This window comes from Poecilia mexicana, unplaced genomic scaffold (genome assembly GCF_051168715.1).
Source record: "Poecilia mexicana isolate PSO_F unplaced genomic scaffold, ASM5116871v1 scaffold_16, whole genome shotgun sequence".
Classification (NCBI taxonomy): Eukaryota; Metazoa; Chordata; class Actinopteri; order Cyprinodontiformes; family Poeciliidae; genus Poecilia; species Poecilia mexicana.
The window spans coordinates 5,828,911-5,850,858 of NW_028263385.1; the positions used below are offsets into that span (position 1 = coordinate 5,828,911).

The following is a 21,948-nucleotide window of genomic DNA, read 5'->3' on the forward strand; positions in this document are numbered from 1 at the left end:
TTTAAATTTTATTATTAAATACCTGAAACTAGTATAATATGGCCTTTCTGATTATCACTGCTGAGGGATTTCGATTATGAATGAACTTTCTAGACGTCCATGGATCTGATCATTTTTACAAAATACAAAGGGGTGATTCGGTTGTGTATTTTATTGGTTCTATGGGTAGCTACTTGATTATACAAATTTTTTACTCTCTTATCATCTTATATAAAGTACATAATTCTAAAAGTAAGGTCATTATTCCGACACACAATGAGTTTTTTAGTCTTTTGTCGTGGCGCCACACCCCCCTTATTTCATGTGTAAATGGTACATTCCGTATGACAGCTAGCCCAGAGCTAGCATAGGTACCCGAGCATCACCCTGTCAGAGAGAAGAACTGTGGTGCTTGTGAGAAAACTGGTGACAATACTGGTGCCATTTCTATTTTATTTAAAGGTGTAAACAATCACCATGTCCACCGCAAAGAAAGGAGACTTGTCTCCAAGCGAAAAGGAGTTGTTTCAGGTTATTTCTGCAGGTAAGCCTCCTCGGCTAACGCTAATCCTTGCTAGTTAGCTTGTACGATACAAGCTCCACGCCTTCCCATTTAGACCATTATAGCCAACTGTCTGGATGCTATGGTTTGACAGCACTTTATTTTAAATAAAAAGTAGGACATTTGTTGTTTTTATTTTTACCTTTAATTCTAACATGAAAGCTAGAAATAAGTTTGAACATGCCAGTTAAATTTAGCTGTTAGATGGGTTTGTGAATTTGTTTTGTATATTCTGGTAAAACCTCAATCTGGAAATGTATGAAAGTGATAAAAAGACAAGCTTTCTTTCTTTTTAGGGAACGTCCAGGAAGCCTCCAGGTTGCTGGGCTGTAAGGATGTTCGAGTTAACTGTCTGGATGAGGTAGCTTAGCACAAGTAAACACAGCGAGACTGGTGATTTTATCCCGACATGCTCATAATTAACTTTTTTTTTCTCTCGTAACAAGTTTATTAAAAAGATTTGTGTTTTACAGTTACTTTTTTTTACCCAAGTGAAATTGCAAAAAAAGAAGTAAAGCAATTGCATATACTGTTATATTAATACAATTAACTGTAACTTTTTTGTATATCAACTTTGATGCCTCTAAGGTCTGTAGTTTTTGTTTATGAGAAGCTTTTGTATTCCTGTTGATATGAGGAGTTTGAAAGCGGTCTTCCCTCTCAATAACTGAGTTATAACTGAATTATTTTGTTTACGTTAAAGCTTTTTGCAGCTCTCTCTCTCCTCTTGTCCGATCATGTATGGTGACTTTATTGCCCTGAATGCATCTGCTTTCAACTTAAGGCTCCTGTGCCAGTTGGCTCTGTCAGCTGTAATATTTCTGCTCCACAGTAGATGTAGTTTTAGGTAGAGTGTGATGGTTAATCACAGATTTGGTTTCATCTCACCCGCAGTATGGGATGACGCCGCTCATGCACGCTGCCTACAAAGGGAAAGCAGACATGTGCAAGTTGCTCCTCCGACACGGAGCCGACGTAAACTGCAACCAGCATGAACACGGATACACGGCGCTCATGTTTGCTGGCCTGTCAGGTGAGCGTCAGGGTTCATCCATCACTGTGTGGTTTGGCAGGTTCAGACAGCAACAAATAAATACGTCTGAATGCACAATATATTAGAAGTTTTTCCTTTATGTTTGTAGGAAAGACTGACATCACCTGGATGATGCTGGATGCCGGAGCAGAAACAGATGTGACCAACTCTGTTGGACGGACCGCTGCTCAGATGGCAGCTTTTGTTGGTTTGTGACCATATAATTTATTCTCATTGCATTTTTCTAAAAGTCTACAAAACCTTAAACATAAGAAATAGTTTTGTTTTTCTGGTTTGATTAGAATAGAAATATCCTTTGTTATCCCCAAAGTGGGGAAATCCCAGTGCAACAGCAGCAAAGTGACAGGCAATCAAAGCAATTCACACAAAGATAAGAACATTAAATACATAAAGAATAACACACTGTACAGTAAGGGGGAAATTTCAGCATAAATATTGTGCAGTTATTAAAAGTAGTTTCTCCAGTCCAAAAGACTGTGCAACTAAGTAGGGCAATTTTTTTTAAAATTGCAAAATGTGTCTAAGAGCATAAAATGAGACTATTTACAATAAGTGATTTTTTTTCTTTTTTTGTGCTTGAAATAAGAGAATTTTACTTGGACAAAATAAGTTCTAGACTTGAGGTTTTCTTTGTAAATATTGATATTCTAGTTTCTAGCATATATGTACTCGTAATAAGTAATATTTTGTTAATATCAAGCTTTAATATCTTATTGAGATAATTAAATACAAAAACACTTAAAATAAGAAAAATATTCTAACATAAAAATCTCTCAGTGAGAAAAAATATCTTGTCGGAAAGAAAACAAGCATAAATCTCCTTAATTTAAGATATTTAATCTTACTTGTATTTCAGTTTTTGCAGTGTAGCATTAAAAACTGCAACAGCAGAAAAGTTATTTAAAATGAAGGTTTAACCATTTTTATCTAATTAGGTAAAAACTGTCTCTTATATTAACACAATGGACTGAAATATTTGGATAATCGATGCTAGTTAATTCATTTTTATTTGCTTAATTTGGTATGTAACTAAAATGTGTGTTTATATCACAAAATTATAAAATACATGATTCCAAGTCAATCAACAAAATGTCTCATTATGTTTTATTGTTTTAAAATGAACATTCAGAGTTTTAACCACCGTCCGCTGTTCATCCTCAGGTCAGCACGACTGCGTCACTGTAATCAACAACTACTTTTCTCGAGCCAGGCTGGATTACTACACCAAGCCGCAGGGTTTGGAGAAGGAACCAAAGCTGCCGCCCAAACTGTCCGGACCGCTCCATAAGATCATCATGAGCACCAACCTGAACCCGGTCAAAGTAGGACTTCACTGAACGGAGCATGTGGGCTTCAAAGACCCGGTTCATGAACAAACCTTAATATGCTTTCTGCTTTTATGTCATGCTTCTGAAACACAGCAGATCCCATTTTCAGCTTTTTTTATTCAGTGTCGATAACAAAAAGTTGTAATTAAATGTGGCATCAAATCGTTAATTATACCCAACAGGAAGAGAAGTGCAGCTCAACCAGTTTAGCTAACACAAATACAAATCAAAGTTACCATAAAATGTTGCATTCATCACATTATTTCTTGCATAATTTACTGACTTAGCAGTCTGTGTGAAGTTGGTATGTCAGCTGCACCTTCTGCAAGAAAGCAACAAAAAACAAGATTTATGCTGGTAACTTTTAAAGAGTCTGTCTCCACCTGCATTGCGCAGTAAACATTTTTTTAGCTCATGCAAATAATTTGTTGATATAATCTGGATTTTAGCTCAGAATATAAACCTTTTTTCAGGTGAGAGAGATTTTCAGAGAGCAGCTTAAATAAATAAGCTGCTCTCTGAGTTTTGCTGAAAAAAATCCAACATTTCTTTGTCCATCTCTTTGCTTTTACACATTTTCTTGATTTATTTTTTTTAAGTATTCAATCACTTTTTAGCATCTCCAGCAAAACCCTGAGATATTTCCTAATTGGAAACACTTGAAATCAAATTAATTTATTGTCATATCAGTGTCTGCTACAACAAAACTTTTAACCTGGCAGCTTTCGGGTGAATTTTCCGGTTCATTTTTCCATGTACTTTTCTCACTGCTTAAATTAAAGAATCCTAACCAGTAAGGCGAGCAGAAACAACTGGGATGGCTCACTTTGTGTTTATGCTCTGCTGTTTCCTAAAACAGCGCCTGGAAAACCAAATCATCTCCGCCGTTGTTTGTTTTGTTTCCCAGTTGGTGATGCTGGTGAAGGAAAACCCTTTGCTCGCCGAGGTGGAGTCTCTGGACAAATGCAGAAGAGTGATGGAGCTGATCTGTGAGAAGTGCATCAAGCAGCAGGACATGAACGAGGTTCTGGCGATGAAGATGCACTACATCAGCTGTGTGCTGGGAAAGTGTGGCTCCTTCCTGAAGGACCGCGAGGACAAGCTGGACGGCCTCGTAAAGAGGTGGGAATAAGTGAGGGAAATGGGTTTTATTACCAACAGAACCATCCACATCCTCCTGGTGAAGATGTGTAACAAACCCCCAAAATTTATTAACCTGTTATTTTAGAAATACAATTTTGGAAAATAGAACTTTGTTCACTAATTTAGCATGAAAAAAAGAGTAAAACTTTTCATTTTTCAGGTTGGCATGTAGCTAGTAGCATCTAATGGTTTCTACGGAGACCTTTGACCCCAAATCGCCACTCTGTCATTTCATCTGGTGATTGTTTCACCTTCTTTGCCATCCGCTTTGCTCTCTGTTTTAAGATATCTGTGACTCCTCATCCAGCCTTGTTTGCTGCAGTTGTTTTAATTTTCTTAATCATTGCTTTGACTTGTTTTGATTTTAGTCTGAGATGATGTTCCCCTGTCTTACCTTGCTTAAAGACTGGCTAAGAGAAACAAGCCTTCATATTATATTAATAAAAGAGTGGATAACTGAGTAAAAATATCTTACAGGAAAAAAGTTAAAAAAAAAAGCTTTACTCCAGTTATTTTTTTAGAAAATAATTATTTATCAGCATTGATGTTTTTTTCCATAAATGTATTTAAAGTAACAGTTGAATTTGTGATGCTGCAACAAAAGGTGGATTTCTTTAAAAGGTTTTTTACATGTCTTTCCCAAGGTGAGTGTTGTATTTTATACGAAAACATTTAGTTATTCCTTCTCTTGTACCTTGGGTATATCATATAATTTAGCCTGTTTCTTTCTTCTTAACATGTTTTGTCCTGTTGCTCACTGGATTTTGGGTGTTTTCCAGTTTGCTGAAAGGTCGTGACAGCGACGGTTTCCCCATCTTCCAGGAGAAGTTCATCAGAGAATGCATCCGCAAGTTCCCGTACTGTGACGCCACGCTGCTGCAGCAGCTGGTGCGGAGCATCGCCCCTGTAGACATTGTAAGTTTGCAAACTAAACGTCAAATACGCCAACTATTATTTCAGTAATTGATTACTCTATGATCAAAAACATTCTCATTCTGCAGATTTTGTTCTTTTTATACAATACATAAAAAAATGCAAATAAACAACTGAATTATGTTTTAAGTAAGAAAATAAGAATTTTATTACCTAAAATGTTAAACACATTCCTTTAGTGAGCGTTTGATCATTGTAAAAAAAAAAAATTTAACATCAACATTTTTCACTGAACATCAGGGCTAGTTTTCGGGTTGAATTTCTTATTTCTCTTGTTGAATTTGGACCAGATGAAGATAAAACTGCCACTGGAGGAGTTTGGGTCAGACATATTTACAGACAAAGAAGGTTTTTATTACTGCTCTGAGTATGATGTTCAATCACCAAATAGCCTTTTTTGAGTCTGCCTGCTCCAATTAATCAGTTACTAAATTAGATTATTTCAATAATCGATTCATCACGATTAATCGTTTCAGCCCAAACATTTCCCTGCCTCCCAGAACCACAGGATTTGAAATAAATTCAGTGGAAGTCACATCTGTGTTTTCGATGGCGATATCTGATCAGGTTTTTTCCCTGCAGGGTAACGACCCCACGGCGCTCTCGGTTCTGACTCAGGCCATCACCGGGCAGGTCGGCTTCATGGACGCAGAGTTCTGCACCACCTGTGGAGAAAAGGGAGCTGAGAAGAGATGCTCCATCTGCAAAATGGTGAGCGTTGAAACCACAGAAATAATTATCAAGTGAGGGATTTCACTGACGGTTTGCTCTTTTTTCAGGTTATCTACTGTGGACAAGCGTGCCAGAAAATGCACTGGTTCACCCACAAGAAGGTTTGTAAGAAGCTGCAGGAGCAGCGAGAGAAGCAGGAGGCAGAAATGGCCAAACTGAGGAAGGAGCAGAGCAAAGGTGAATCATCCAGAAACTTCAAAACTGAACTGGAGTTCATTTATTAGGACAAAAATGCATTATCAGCTTCTGCATCTGTTCCCATTGTGGTTCACTCAGATGAAACTTTACAGAACTCGGCTGCTAAAGTCTTTTCTGTTTGAATCAATCTGAACCTGTTGAGTTTTTCTAATTGTACTTTTATATCCTGAAGTTTCTAGAGTCTGAGATAAAGCCCCTTTTTTGGCTTTAATCTTCTGATCTTGGTAAATTTGCTGCATTGTCTTTTCCTGGGAAGATTGTCTGTTTATTTGGTGAATTATGCATTAATAGTTTCCAAATAGTTCAGATTTGGACCTGTAGGAATCAGTTGTATGAAGAGCAATTGATTCTTTGAGGTTGTTGCTGGTCTTTCTGCCAACATGTTGGGTTAACACAAAATTGTTGCTTCTTCCGCTCCTTAACCCCTGAACATCACCTTCATGTTGCTTTTAAACAAAATCCTCATCTTCAGTCAGAGGTTCCTTTAGAAGTAGTGCAATACAGACTGCTACAGGAGATCCATCCTGTCCACAGCCATCAGCAGAGGGCGATAGAGTACACAGAATTTGTACTCCAGTAACACTAGGACTGCTTAAATGTTTTTACTCAAGTAAAAGTAAAAAGTAGCCAAACAAAAAATACTCGTGAGTAAAAAAGTATTTGGTAAAAACGTCTACTCAAGTACTGAATAACTGATCAAATTATCAGTCACGTTATATTTAAAAATTGCATCAAAATCTAAATTTAAGTTGACATTTTGGTATTTTAAGGACAAAAATGACAATTCATAAAACTAATAACAAAATAATAAAAGAAAATTTCTCCCGATCAGTTTCTTTCAATAAGAAATGTACAAAACTTTAACAAAAACTGCAGGTGTGTGTTTGTGTCTGGTTGATTTTTGGATAAAACATGTTTGTTTGTCATTTGGTGGCGAGAAAATCCAGAAAATTTACTAAGAGTAGAAATACTTCACAATAAAATTACCCAAGTAAAATTAGAAAGTACAGCATAGTAAAATTACTCCTAAAAGTACTTCTTTTTTTTTTTCTTTTTTCTTTTTTAAAAAACGTCACTCATGTAAATGTAATTGAGTAAATGTAACTAGTTACTCCCCAACTCTGGCTGCCAGCATCTACAGCAGCTCTTTGGAGAACAGGACTTTCTCCAGTCATGAAAACAAGTTTTGATTAGTTTTAATGACTGTGTGGAATCTGTTTTTTTTCTTTTAGATTTGAGGTCAAATTTACATTTTTTAGCTAATTTGAATCACAGCATATTGTGGCGACGGCTGGCTGTAACCTGAAGCGACTCTTCTGTTTTCAGAGGAGAATAAATCCGTCCAGGAGGCTGCAGACTCCATGCAGGAGCTCTCTGTGGAAACCAAAAGCAAAGAGACGCCTGCAGACGCTGCTGCTGCAGAAACAACAGACTCCACTTCCATCCCAGCTGCTGACAACTGAGGAGCATCCTGACATCCACCGCTTCTCCAGGACGCATCCACCCAGCACAGGCAGAGGAAACAGACACTTTTACTGGGAACCAAATAGGCTGGTCCAGGAAAATTTATCAACATCTGAGACTGAACCATGTCTTTTTGTCCATTTCCTATTTATGAATGAAAATGCTACACGTTCTGGTGAGTTTGTAGAAATGTGGGAGAGCACACGGAGGGGTTCGGGTTCACAGCAATGATGAAGATGCAACATTAATCTGCCTTAAGAATCTGTAGCAAACAGAGGATGAAGTGGCTGTGCCGCCTGCCATTTGTCTGATTTATTTTTGTACCAACGGCCCCATTTCGTGTGTGTTTGTGTGTAAGGTGAGGCTGCTTAATGCTGACCAAAAATCTGAGGTATTTTTAGACGAGGATGTCGTAAATGTGAGTTTGTCTTAGTGATATAGGAAGAAGATGTTGGAGGCAGTGCAAAAATCTGTCGGTTAATAGAAAAATAAATTGATTTCCATAAAAAAAAAAATACTTCTTTTTCTCTTGTATTTACAACACTTCCTGATGAGACAAACAACCCAAAATTGAAGTCTATTTAATTCAATTCAGGATATTTATATTGTACTGATATTTCTATTCAGCAATAGTCAGTTTAGTACACATATTTAGAAAAACCCCCAACAAAGTTAATTACATACATTTAATTGAAATTGTTGGTGGAAGTCAAACACTTTATTATACCAAGCAGTAAAGGAGTGAAAAATAAAGCTGTGCTTCTTCTGTAAACTGATGATTACAAAGTTTAAATGGTACTAAAAGTGTAAATAGCTTCTAAAGAGACACATTTTCATTTTTTATTTTCCTTCGGGTTGATGATGAAAAATTCCCTCAGACACAATTTTATTGTGTTTTTACTTTAATAGCGTTATTTCTCAGTAACAAGGCATGTTTTGATGCATTCATGTCAAAATTAAAACGGGTTTTATTTCTTCCACTGTCTCCACTGATCTGAGTGAAATTTCTGTAAACATGTCTCATAAAATACATCTAGAGAAAATTATAAATATAAAATAAAAAACAGCTTTAGATTTTATCCCCTCCATTCAAACATGATTTAAAGTTTTTATCATTACGTCTGTAGTTTTTAAAGATGGCCACACGGGGGCGCTGTTCTGCCAGGATTTCAATCTCCCTAGATTTTTGCTCAACTGTGAATGAACTGATTTTATTGGATTATGATCTCAAGTGTTTGCCTTTGTTTTACATTATTGGTCTACAATGTGTTTTTAATCTGTTCAGGGTCTGAAACCTGCAGTTCTGTGGCCCAAAGTGCCTCTTTGGACCTTCTAAAGTGGCAATAATCATCAAAAAATCCATTATGTAGACAATAATAAATGCAGATTTTAGCAGTTTTTCAGTTGTGTCATTCAATAATTGTGTTTCATTTCCACTACAGAGTAACAAGGTACCAGTTAAATTTTTAGATCAATTTTCCCTGTCATTAGATTGGAAATGTGTGCTTTATATATATATATATATATATATATATATATATATATATATATATATATATATATATATATATATATATATAAGGAAAGAGACCACACACACACACACACACATATATATATATATATATATATATATATATGTGTGTGTGTGTGTGTATATTCCTGGTTTCTGCTAGAAACATATATATATATATATGTGTGTGTGTGTGTGTGTGTGTGTGTGTGTGTGTGTGAGAGAGAGAGACGTTATTGCGCCCTCTACTGCGCATGCGGGTCACTTTCAGGTCGTTTACAGTCCTCACTGGAGATCACTTAAAGCCTCATACATTTGGAAATAATGGCCAAGAAAATCCGATTTGATTAAAAAAAATCGGAATTGGGTCACTTCAGGCTGGAGCTTCAGTCAGGAAATAACACCAGTGATTCAGACACAACCTGTCATCTGCTTTTGGGAACATTTCCAAACCGTGTTGCCACTGTGACCCTTCCTTCTCGGCTCTTTTCAAGGTGTTGAGCACACCTTTTGTCCCTCCACCCCTTTCTGCCTTGCCACACCTCTGATTACAGCATGCGGGTCCTTCCTGATAATAAACACGCTCCCGCCGTTCTGCTTGTCAATGTCAAGTTAACCCGGCCACCTTCCACTTCCTGTGAGGGTCAGGAGCTAAACGGGAGGCACCTCTCACTTTTCTTTTACTTTCAGTGAGAGGCTCTGAAGCTGGCGCCGACCATGTTTGCCTTCTAGTATTCTCCTTGTCTATTCCCAGGAGAAACTCAAAGCGGCGTTGAAGAGTAAATATTCCTCTGGGAAGAGGTAGCCGTGCTGCCCTTTATTTTCTCTCGGAAGTGGACTGAATGGGCCTGTGGCGTCTGTTTGGGAACAAAATAAAAGAGACAAGAGATACTGACAGGCTGTGTGTGAAGTTTAGCAACAAAGTAAATTCTAATGCAATCAATGTTAACCCAAAATGTATTTACAAGTGTTGGTGTATTCTTTTCCAGGGGATTTCGGATTTAGAACTATGTTAGAATGAGATAAGGATGAAAAGAATGACATGTATCCATCGTTTGCATCTACTTGTCCTCACAGGACTTGTTGGTCAAAAAGATCAAAAACAAAACATTTACAACAAACAGATTTGTTATACCGACTGCCAAAAACTTACAGGCCAACTGCCTTACAGTGAGAAACTCACCCAGTTTTACCCCAGACTAGGATTTGAACCCCAAGCCCAATTCTTGAGCCCCAGGCCCTAATTTTATTTATTTTTTTTTTTTTTGCAAAAAAAAAACAAAACAAAAATAAAACAGCCAGCCCAAAATGTTTAATAAAATGCAGAATTATTCCACTTGTCTTGTCCTGTTGAGGGTTATTTTCCTGATCTGTTCAATCACATCACTTACATCATGAAAACCACGCATGGCCATAAAACAAACATCCAACATTTCAATGGACCAAAGTAGAAGCAAGAAATTATTGCAAGTGAAAATAAATTTAAAGATTTATTTTGAAATCTCTAGACTCTTTTGGACACGACATCAATGATTAACCAAGTGTCGCTATGTGTGTTGTAAAACAGAAATCAAAGGGAAACTTCATGGTTTAAAAGAACATAATATTAACATTAACAAGTTCAAATCGAGGTTGAGGTTTGGGTTTGTTTTTGTTTGTTTCGAGTTGTGTTTGGGTTGGAAACTGTCAGTCAAACCTGGCAACCCTGACACCAGGCCTTCACGCTGCACTGTTGGTCCTTTGCTGTATTGACTGGTAAGTACAGCTGAAATCCATCCCTACATCCATCCACAACAGAAAATACCCTGGAGGTAGAAATTCTCCTTTTCATCAGTAAAACAGCTTCTGTTCAAACATTGTTTTCCATTTTTGTTCAGGTCAAGGTGAAGTGAGACCTTTTGATCCTCACCAAGTCACTATTTTGAAGCGTAATTGTTGTTGGAACCAAGACTTAGGAAGTGGCAGAGAACAACTCAATGGTCTGTATTGTTTTCTATTTTTAAACATTGTAATTAGCTGTGTCCTTTCATCTTTTTTGTTAAAACTTTTCTTCCTGTGCATTTTAATTCTTCACCCTCATCCTCTTCACTGTAAATGTCTTTGTCCTTTAATGTTTTGCTCCTTTCTGTAATTTAGCCTCTTTTTCCATCCTTCCTGTAATCCTATTATTCTTCTTTCTTTTATCCTTTCTTACCCAACAGTCCCCTGTCCCTTCAGCAGGATTTAAGATAAGATGTTCATGAAACACCTTATCTTATCCAGTTTTGAATATTTTATTAAAACTTTTAAATTTCCTTTTGAAAGTCTTCCAGCAGCATCTGTTGTTTTCTCTACTCACTTTAAGATTTAGTTATTCCAGCCTTGACCACTAGATGGCTCTACATCCGATAATCTGCTCCTTTAATCTAATCCAACAACATAAAACTCTCACAGTATGTCAAATTAACCAAATACTTGCATATTGTCATGGAGTAGAGATTTAGAGTCGTGCAGTGATTACTGTGTTTAGTTAATTCTCTAAATATCAAACAACTTTCCAGTAAAACAACAGTACTTTTAGTCAGAGCGTATTTTAATTCATTCTTTTTTGATCAGAGAAGTTGTGGAATTGCGCTTCAGTCTTGGAATAACATTCACATATAAAGCTATTAAAATATAATTCATTTTGAGGCCATAAGGGACATAAAGACCAAAAGTATTTGATTGCTCATGGCTTTTTCATGACATCTTGAAAACAGCAGAAGTCACCAGAAGCAAGAGTGTGTTTGTTTCAGTATCACAGCTGCAGATTTGAACAAAACCACTTCAAACAGAACAAAAACAAAACATTTCCAAGAAATGGATTTGTTATACCAGCTGCCAAAAAAAATAATACAATCTTAGGACACTTTTGGAAAGTCATTTTGATCTAAATCAAAACCTTTGCTGTTATTTTTAATAAAAAAGGTTTATCTGTTGGCTCTTTTCAGCTGGGATAACCCTTTACTTAGAGAGCTGTGCTATAAGCAAAACATTAACAACTTTTAGCATATTAAGGCTAAAATTACTGCGTTTTGTTCTTCAAAACACCACATCAAATCACACTACAGGAGTTTAATCTAATCCAGATCATTCTTCTTACTAGAATAACTATATTATGTGTGTTTAATGACACAGAGTAAGTTGCATATAAAAGAAAAAACAGAAATCAGTCAAGAGTCAAAAGTTTTTCTCTTGGACACCAAGGCACTTTGCCCAGAGCGCTACTTCATCAGGGGTTCACAGGAGTGTTAGTGAAATATCTACCATTAGCCACACTACTGTGTTTTCTATTGATTATTTTGAATAATATTCCTTAGAATATCTGAAATATTTGAGAATAAATGCAGCTTGGGAAGTTATAATGCCTAGACGCAACATTATTTACACTATTGGTTGGCTTTTGCAAGGCAGCTAATCCAGAAGTATTTATTTTCCTTGATGCTGATTGGCTGTAACCCCAAAATCAGAGATATGGAAGTGTTTATATGGTTTACCCTGTACGCATTCGTGCATTTTAAGGTATATTTGGTGTTTGAACTACTAAAACAAGTGGTTCAAAGCATTTTTAAAGATAGGTCCCAAAGTTTCAATGCAGAAATAGAGGGAAAGTTTCAATAGTCATTGAAACTATTGAACTGAAACAACCTCTGATATCACTCTGCAGTCACGATAAGCAGCTGAGTTACATGCATTTGTAGGATAAAACGTGAGTAGGAAGGAACCAAATAATAAAAAGTTGTGTAAAATTGGAGTGCAAAGAGTGAAAGCCAGTCCTCACATCAAGAACCAGATCCACTAAAACTGCGCTCACTATTGCACCAGAGCCATTTTTCATTTCTGCAAGGAAATAGAACAATAAATACAAATCAACTCAAAAAGAAGCAGCACAGGAAAACATGAAAGATGTTTAATGTATAGGCCTGCTAGACCATAAAGAGAAGTTTAAAACCTGTCTTCTTGCAATGTTTGTTTAACAAATGGACTGATTTTGCAATGAAAGACTGTTTTGTCCTATTTTTTGAAAAGAGATGGGTGGCGATGCGTTCTACCTGAGGGTAACAGTTCAAAGGCAGCAAAGGAGGATGCTTTTGATCAACTAGAATCCTCTGTGCTTTGTTAGGGGATTTCAATGCATAGATGTGCTTTAAACAGAATGAATGGCAGGATTGTACCTTCTCCAAATATTATTTTCTTTGCTGCCCCAGCTACTTCTTGAGACCTTTAAACTGTTAAAGCTACATTAAGTAGCCAAATTATGATAAAATGCCATCTGAGAAGTTACCTGAAGGACCCTAAAAACTCTCACAATTCAAAATAAATTTGTCATTATTCACATGACATTATTTACTTAGGATTTTGCAATGATGGATACAATTATGAACAGTTATAATCAATAGTTAGTTTTGGCCTAAAATGTAATATGTAGAAGGATTTCTTAAAGTTTTGGAAAGGCTTTGATAAAGTAAGCTGAAACACATAAATTGATTTAGATTTTTTTTTCTTTTGTCTTATTTTATTATTTTATAATCATGTTTTTAAATAAATAATTTTAATTTTAATACAAACATTTTCACACAACTTTACATTTTGGTTCATATGATGATGTAATTTTTTATGTTTTGATCAGTTACTCAGAATAGTCTTTTTTTTTCTTTTACCAAACTGTTTCACTCTTGAGTAATTTCTTGGATGGCTACTTTTTACTTTTACTTGTGTAAAAGTTGAAGTAGTACTACTCTTACTTAAGTACAACTTTTGATACTCTACCCATCTCTGCCAATGTGGGATACAGATACACTCCTTTCAAAGAAGCCTGAAAGATTAAGCTTGGTGTAAAAAAAGTATGCCAATTTTTTCAATGTATTTACTAACAGATTTGTTTGTTTTTAAGGTTAACTATGCATGATTATTTGTGGGAAAACAACAACAAACATTCGTGATGGAAGTCAGACCCCTCTTCTTCAGCATACGGGGTGAATTTGAGGTTCTTGAAACTAAAATAAAACAAGTGGGCGAGGTTTGAGACCAACATGGCGACCAATCAGATCCTCCAGAAGCAGACATACCTGAGCAGCTGCCAGAGCGCGAGGCGGGCCGGGTCGCATTTAAAACCTCTCTCCTCGCACTCAGCAGCTCATCCAGCATCAGGACACTTGTCTGCTTCTCTCAGCTTTACTTTTAAAAAAAAGAAAAAAAAGAGAGAAGCAGCCATGTTCCTCAGCGCCCACGCGTCGTGTCGCTCCCTCATCCTGCTCTGTGTCCTCCTGAGGAGCTGCCAGGCCGTGGAAAATGACGCCACGGAGCGGGTGTTCTCGCACGTGAGTCCCGCTCCGGCCGCGGAGCTGCAGAGCAACGCGTCCCTGAACCGCGCGCGCACCGAAGGGCGAGGACAGGGCGGCGGTGCGGCTGCGCAGGAGCGAGGCGGTGAGTGGACAGGAAGGATGCTCTGCTCTTTTACTGCTTCACCGCAACTCCTTTAACATTCTGTAATATGCATAATATTATTTAATCTAAATACTGCGAATAACAACTCTGAGCTCTTGGTTACTTATTACTTTTATTTGAGTAAAAATATGTTTTAGTAGTACTACTCTCACTTGACTACAGTTTTTGGCCACTACCAAAATTGAATGTTTTGTAGTGCCCAAACAAACGAAATACTGAATTTAATCAAAGCTTGATACAAAAGCATAACTCAAAGGGTTTAGAAACACTTGCAGCCATGTTATGTCACAATATTTGTGCACTTTTCCATCTGAAATAGTAATAAAATGAAATATTTCTTTCAAAAATGTAAAAAATAAAATGGAAGAAAACAAAACAATTAATAAAAAAATAATAATCAAACAAAACAATTAGATTGTCTAATTTGTTTTAATACAATTGTTTACATATTAAACAACTATTTTGCTAATTTGGATTTTGTTATTAACATGAGTGATTTAGTGCCACTATCACTCTTTTAAATATCTGTTTTTCAATGTGGCAAATTTTATAGTGAGGCATGCTAGAAAAGTTGCAAAAACCATCACATTTGTAGTAACTTTTTAAAAAACATATTGATATTCATATCAAAATATATGCTGCATTTCTGAATGATTTATTTAAATCCTGAGGAAGAAGCATGATCTTGTTTGACTAAAAGGTCAAAATTAAGCCTAAAAAAAGCATTACAGAGTATCACAGCAGATGTGTCTGTCTGTTTCTGGTGCCATAAGATGACTTTTTTTTCTCACTAAATGAAAATGTATTTTTGCACCTCTTGTGCAAACCCAAAATCAAATTAGCATTTTCCAATAGACGTTTGAATGTCTAAATGTATCTCAATCATAAGAGCAGTAAAATTAAGGTAAATATAAAGCAAAATTAGCATAACAAACAAGAACAATAACAAGAATATTGTTTTGAAAACTGCAGATTTTAGTTTTCTCTTTTTACATTGTATAAAAGGAATCATAAAAAGGCAAACAAACATCAGTGTATACTAGAGATGGCTGCAGTCCAGATGGATGAGGTTTTCTGCCTGCGCCATTGTTACCCTGCGGCTCTCCTGGTATGAGACCCTGATGGATGGGGATGTTTGGGGGAGGAGGGAGTGTAAGTAAGAGACAGGAAGACAGAGCCCATCCTTGCTCCATTCATCCAACGCTGTCACAGAGGTGTATGGAGATGCATGAATGGAGCAGGAATTGGGTTACAGCCATGGAGGGGAGAGCAGGGGGGACAGTTTTCATAGCCTGCAGGAGTAAAACCTGCCTGCCTGCAAAAGTGCATTCCTCCTGCTAATCCATGATTTTTCTCTTTTTGTCACCATGCTGTAATTATGATTTAAGGAAGAAAGGTCGAGGTGCTATTGTCTTGCATCCTTGTCTTCATGTTTCTAGCCAGAAGCTTCAAATGGATTCCCAGCCAATGTAATGGGAGAAAACTGGAGTCAGAAATCCTAAAGGGGGAATGCTTGGATTGTTTCAAAAATATCTATAGCTGTAAAAATGATCCTATCTGTTCGCCCACAGATCGGAGTCAGATTGGCTGCAGAGAATTGAGGTCCACAAAGTACATCTCAGATGGCCACTGCACCAGCGTCAACCCCATTAAGGAGCTGGTGTGCGCAGGCGAGTGTCTCCCAGCTCAGATGCTGGAGAACTGGATCGGTGGGTCCCGCGGCAGGAAGTTCTGGGCCCGCCGGAGCAGCAGCCACGACTGGCGCTGCGTCAATGACAAAACCCGCACCCAGCGCATCCAGCTGGAGTGCCAGGACGGCACCACCAGGACATACAAGATCACCGTGGTGACCTCCTGCAAGTGCAAGAGGTTCTCGAGGCAACACAACGAGTCCGGCAGCAAGTTCGAGGACCAATCCGTGCTGCAGCCGTCGGTCCTCCAAAGACACAAATCCAAGAGCAAGAAGAGACTGGGCAAGACCCGGCTGAGGGAGAACTGGCATGAGACTGAATCCTAAAATCTGCAACGCCTTCAGATTGACTCTAAAAATAATCCTCAGGAGGTTTCTCCTTTTGACCTTTGGAAGTTGTGGATTATCTTTCTGTGACTTTCATCTGACTCATGCAAAGTCAGGTAGCTAATTTGGATACTTCAAAGTGGATTCCCAAAGATTTTTGATTTAAAAAATGTGAACAAAAGTGGATTGTACAGTCTGGAGAGTTCCATGTACTAGAACACATTGTCCCATATGTGCATATTCTGTGTGTTTATGGAGATCTGCATCAAACTAGTGGAAAAACACCCAAACATCTTTAAAACATTGACTGTAAATAGCTGTACATATATGAAATCCCTACTCACATTTTGAAATATGGCTGTGTTTATAAGATTTTACTGTGTAAGAAATATGTTTGATGTAATATATTTTTTGTCGCAATATATCTGGTGAATTCATTTGTTTAGCATTTGCAAAAACTTCACTCTTGTCTTTACTTTGTGCAAAATAAATCCAACAATTGACCACATGTTGTTTCATATTGTTAAAAGCTTTAAAGCATTATGTAGACGTGAGAGCTTGAACTCTAGAACACATTATACAAACTGTTAGATGAAATCCATTTAATCAAGATTTCAACCAACAGTTTGTACAATTATTGACTTAAAAAGCAGCCCCTCCTTCAGATCCCTGGTTTTAGCCATCAGGACATAATCAACATGTTTGATGGATACCAGTTTGGCAAAAAGCACACAGAAAATCCCACAATGCCATTATTTATTACATAGAAACAAGCAGATTGGAAGATTTATTGGTCTGGAGGCCAATGCCATTTATTTGAAAAACATCAGCAATGGTTCTAGTGAAGCAACTGTGGTTGCCCATTAATCTGAAAAAGGTTATAATGTCCAAACAACTTGAAATTCATTCGTCTACAATGCATTTCAGTGTAAAGCATTCAAGACACTTGTCTTGGTTGAGGTCTTGTGTTAAGTGGGAGAGTATAGGTATCTTGGTGTGTTGTTCAAAAATGAGGGAAAAATGGAGGAAGAGATTAATAGACAGTTTGGTGTATTTTAAAATTCACTCTAAAGTTAATAGCTAAGAAACCCCAAAAGCTTATTATACACCTTTATGTGGCCTCAACACATTTAATATTACAACTCATCACTGTATATTTAGAGAAAAACTGAACAAAAATGTCATGAGAAAGAAAGTGACAACAAGGTTGAATCTGAATGAACCCCAAAACATCCGTCAATAGGACAGCTGAGATAAAAACAAAATGCATGAGCATAATGCACAGCAAAGTGTTTAGCTAAAATCAAAGTCAACAAATCAGCACAAACACCTGATATCAGCTGTCAGGCCTGAAACAGAAGGGTGATGATATGGGTTTGTCTTCCAGCCACAAAACATGGACGCCTTGCAGTCATTAAGCCAACCATGTCCTCCTCTGTTTACCAAAGTATTCCAGAGTCAAATGTGAAGCTATCTGTCCAACAGCTGAAGCCCACACTGGGTCATCAACAGGACAATGTTTCAACACACAGCAGCATATCTACAACAGATGACTGAAAAATGGAAACAATGTGCTGCAATAGGGCTGATTTAACCGGATTGAAGAACTGTAGCTGGACCACACAGAAGCTGATCAGAAAGAGTTTTAGCAACTTAAGGTGTTCTCTGTTTTTCTATTTTGTCCTATACCTTTGTTTACCATTTTATTTTTTATTTGCATGTACAAACAATAAAATCATTGAGACTGTAAAAAAAGTGTCTAAATAATGCTTGTTTGGAATCTGATGTACAGTTGAGATTAGATTTAAATAGTTTTAGATTGTGGCTGATCATATTTAATATGTTCTGACTCAAAATCCAAAAACTGAAGCAGGATGTACTTTTTACACAAAGTAAATAGAAATGTACTATGTCAACATAAACAATAAAACTAATTGCATTAAGCAAATTCTGATATATTTCTGTTGGATTTTGTCTTGCAAAAACTACTGTGCTTGGAAATTTGCTACTTAAAATATGTATTTGGAGATATTTGGTGCACTGGTGGGACAGCTGCAGATTTGCCGATAAATATCTGTCAAGTTGACTTGTCAAACCAGGATATGAATTTCAAAGTAAAGTAAAGTAAAGTAAAGTAAAGTAAAGTAAAGTAAAGTAAAGTAAAGTAAAGTAACTTCAGGCACTATATAAATTCCCAGTATCAAAGTCTCTAATAGCAATACATTTATTAATTTAATTAGCAATAATAATAATAATAATAATAATAATAATAATAATAATAATAATAATAATAATAATAATAATAATAATAATAAACTTAATCTTTCCCAATAGTTATTTTTCTGAATTAACTCTGGGTAGAGACCTCAAAAATTATTAACTGTCATAAATTTTCTAATATTTTTCTTTTTTTAACAGTTAGTTTAGCTTGTTTGTTTTTCTTTGTTTTTTGCTTTGGTCATTTTGTCTTTGTATTTGCTAAAGTACATACAAATACATTCAATTTGCCAATATTATCCACAAATATTTAAAATAAATGTATTTCATGTGATCTGTGCTCAAGTCTTCTCCATTATTCAGGCCCTTAATACATACAATTTTTCATATAATCTATGCTTAAATTGTCTCCGTTATTCAGGCCTTTAATCCGAAACGCACATTGTCTTATTTTGAAAGGTTAGAACGGAAGTACCACCATTGCAGCGTTAGCTTCACGTCGCGGTTATATTCTCCGCTTCTCCATCCGCGCCGCCTCACTGACAGACATCCTGCCCATCAGTCAGGAATGAACAGATTTTGGAGAAACCTCCGTTGACGCCCCTTTTACACCTCCAACCGTAAACAGATGGAGGTCAGTCCCGTTTATATGCAGAGTGATGACAGTGAACAGGACAGGCCCGCTTATCCCCGGGTTTTCCCAACAGGCGAAGCCCGGAAGAGCGACCACCTTAAGGCGGGACTCTGCGTGGACTTCCCGGTGTCGGTGGTTCTTCCGGCCGGCGGGACCGGAGAGAGAACCGGACTGCAGACACCAAAACAGTTCTGTCCGTTTCTGGGTAGACCGCTCATAAGCTACACTGTAGAGTCCTTTGAGAGGTAGGAAAATAAACTACGATAAATCCCTTTTAGTTATAAAATACAAAGAAAACTGTTGGAAATATAGTTACCTGCTTGACAGGGATGGTTTTACTAGATGTAGGGCCCCGGGGCTAAATTAAAAAACGTTCCACCCTCAACATCTCAAACTGCATTTATTATTTTCTGCAACCATTCACAAATCAAGCATAATCCACAAGGAATTAGTAAAATGATTGAGACCAAATATACAAATCCTTTCTCTTTCCAAAATCAAAATATCTTGTTTTCTTTTCCCTGCATTTATTGGTGATACAGGGAGAATATTAAAATATTACTGAAAGTATCAGGAAAAAAAGGTCCATTCCATCCATCTTGTTTAGGTATCACAATAAAATTAATGACCACAGAGAACTGATGATCAAGATTATGGTGAAATGGATTAAAATTCTGTTTTTCCAATTGGTGGATGCTCCATAAATGTAAGTAGGTTCTGCAGACACTAACAGGCTTTAGTGTGTTCCCGATGACAAGAACAATGTTAAGAATCATTGTTGTGTTAAACTGAAGTCACCTAAAGATAGAAAATGTATGAAGTTATTTGAAAAGAAACACTTTTGTGTTTTGGGAATTACAGCTCATATTTGTTTATCCAAGTAAAAAGCAACCAGTCTTCTCAAATGAGCAGCACAAATATCATATACGATAAAGACATTTATTCAGAAGTCAGAAAATAAAAAATGAGTTAAAAAATAAAGGCACGTGTTGACCAGCCCAGATATTTTGAGTCGTCAGGATAAAACCTTGGTTGAAAGGTGGTTGAAACCTTGACCCAAAGGTTTGAAGTCAATAATTTTTAAAGCCTGCCTGAGCATAAAAAAATAACAGAGATGCAAACTACTAGACAGGTGGCCAATTCCTGTTTAAAACGAGTAAAAATAACAAATAATTTTGATGTTTTGATGTTTGATGTTGTTGATACTAAACATGCAGAAAATACTTCAATTTAATAACATTAGCAGCTACAAGATTGCAATTTTCTACCAGAACCCACTCAGTTTTTTATTATTAATGATCTCAACATAGATAGACTGTGTCATGAGAAATTCCCAGTATTTTCTGATCAGACTTTGAAGTTTTTTCCCCCTCACATCCTGGCATGGTTAACCATGGCATTGTTAGGCTTGCCAGGAAGTACTCCAGGGTGTGTGTTTGCATGGAAGGAGTTTTTTTATTGAAGGATTACCTGTTACAAGAAACGTAAGTGGCTTGTTTTGTGTGTTTCAGGATGCTTTGATCCTGCCTTGGCTCAAGTGTCCTGTTTTGGATGGCTTTTATTAATCTCATAACTGCTGTGGGGGAATACTTTGATTAAAGCAGAACAATATAGTGTTTTAAATGAAACAAAAGCAAAGGTTTGCTGTTTGAAGGAAATTTAGCAGTGGTTCCAGTTAGGAAACATTAACTCTATTTTGCAAATGCTATTTTTTATTACAGTTTGCTGGTGGAATATTTGAGTTTTTGTCTTTGGCAGACAGGCGGTCATATTTTCAACAGATCTCAGGCTCCATGACGGAGAAATGAAACAGAGGATGTTTACATTACATCTCAATCCCTGGCTGATGATAAAAACTATTAAAGCAACAACTGCTGTTGATTAGATGAGTCCTATTAACCTGTTGCTTGTTGCTTACTTGTCATTAAGCGAGTTAAAGGAAAGAGGCATTAGGAAATTGACTCAGTGATCACAGGGAGAGGTTTTCTGAGGAGAAAAGTCAGGATCACGATGAAATGATGACGTTAAAAACCCCCAATCTGATGCCTGAGTGTCCGCAGAGTTTTATTTGTGACTCAGTTTTCATATGAACGTATCATAGTTTATAGATGATGGAACAGATCTGATCCAGTATCTGACCAGAGGCCACCAATCCATCCTAGAGTTCATATTTTGGCTGCACAGTCTGTCCAGGCCATTTGCGACCCTTGCACTGATTTTTTTTTACAATTTTAACCCCACAAGCACAAATGATTGATTGATTTAATTTAAGTATTTTTATTTTTAATTGGTACAAAATGATCACAACTTCAAATAGTCCTACAATAGGAAATACTGGTTACAGCGAATGTAATACATCTTTATATTTATATTTTTGGCCCATTTTGTAGATTTTTCAGGCTCATTTTATGGAAATTTTTATATTTACTCTCCAAATTTAGCACTTTAATACTCCACAATTTAATTTCTAGTGAGTAAAACTGTCCTTGAGCCAAACGAAATGAAAGTTCGCTCTGTGTACGCTGTAAAAATAGAAGCAAAAGTCAAAGTATTTGTCTTTAAAGAACCAGGATTTTTATTTTTTGCTGTAAGCTCCACATCTCTCCTGTGACTTTTACTCAACATTTCCTTTAATTTATTAGAATTTGCTAAATACAGGAAGTGTTTTCAAAAAATATATATTTTTCAGAATTTACCTTTTTTTAATC

General features: G+C 36.7%; 3 protein-coding genes across 3 annotated transcripts in view; all 3 read left to right on the top strand.

Moving 5' to 3' along the window:
• The first annotated feature begins 332 nt into the window (after positions 1–332).
• ankmy2a (ankyrin repeat and MYND domain containing 2a) lies at positions 333–7,908 on the top strand. Its single transcript, XM_015001427.2, has 10 exons — positions 333–523; positions 838–902; positions 1,436–1,574; positions 1,684–1,782; positions 2,757–2,917; positions 3,831–4,045; positions 4,846–4,981; positions 5,582–5,710; positions 5,779–5,908; positions 7,256–7,908. Exons 1-10 carry the CDS (start codon positions 457–459, stop codon positions 7,390–7,392), a joined length of 1,278 nt encoding a protein of 425 aa, XP_014856913.2. The 5' UTR covers positions 333–456; the 3' UTR covers positions 7,393–7,908.
• A 6,030-nt stretch (positions 7,909–13,938) lies between these two features.
• On the top strand, positions 13,939–16,897 carry sostdc1a (sclerostin domain containing 1a). Its single transcript, XM_015001422.2, has 2 exons — positions 13,939–14,351; positions 15,944–16,897. The coding sequence occupies exons 1-2, from the start codon at positions 13,958–13,960 to the stop codon at positions 16,387–16,389; spliced, it is 840 nt and encodes a 279-aa protein (XP_014856908.2). The 5' UTR covers positions 13,939–13,957; the 3' UTR covers positions 16,390–16,897.
• A 2,160-nt stretch (positions 16,898–19,057) lies between these two features.
• Positions 19,058–21,948, top strand: part of crppa (CDP-L-ribitol pyrophosphorylase A) — a 38,538-nt gene continuing 35,647 nt past the window's right edge. The window contains exon 1 of the mRNA XM_088014157.1: positions 19,058–19,485. Coding sequence (XP_087870283.1) covers positions 19,235–19,485 — 251 coding nt within the window. The 5' untranslated portion in view covers positions 19,058–19,234. The remainder of the gene's footprint in view (positions 19,486–21,948) is intronic.

Excerpts from the sequence above, each read along its gene's own strand:
- sostdc1a (XM_015001422.2), top strand. The coding sequence starts at position 13,958 with ATGGCGACCAATCAGATCCTCCAGAAGCAGACATACCTGAGCAGCTGC. Across the intron at positions 14,352-15,943 it reads GGCTGCGCAGGAGCGAGGCG|ATCGGAGTCAGATTGGCTGC; the intron begins GTGAGTGGACAG and ends GTTCGCCCACAG.
- ankmy2a (XM_015001427.2), top strand. The coding sequence starts at position 457 with ATGTCCACCGCAAAGAAAGGAGACTTGTCTCCAAGCGAAAAGGAGTTG. Across the intron at positions 2,918-3,830 it reads CCAACCTGAACCCGGTCAAA|TTGGTGATGCTGGTGAAGGA; the intron begins GTAGGACTTCAC and ends TTTGTTTCCCAG. Across the intron at positions 4,982-5,581 it reads GCATCGCCCCTGTAGACATT|GGTAACGACCCCACGGCGCT; the intron begins GTAAGTTTGCAA and ends TTTTCCCTGCAG.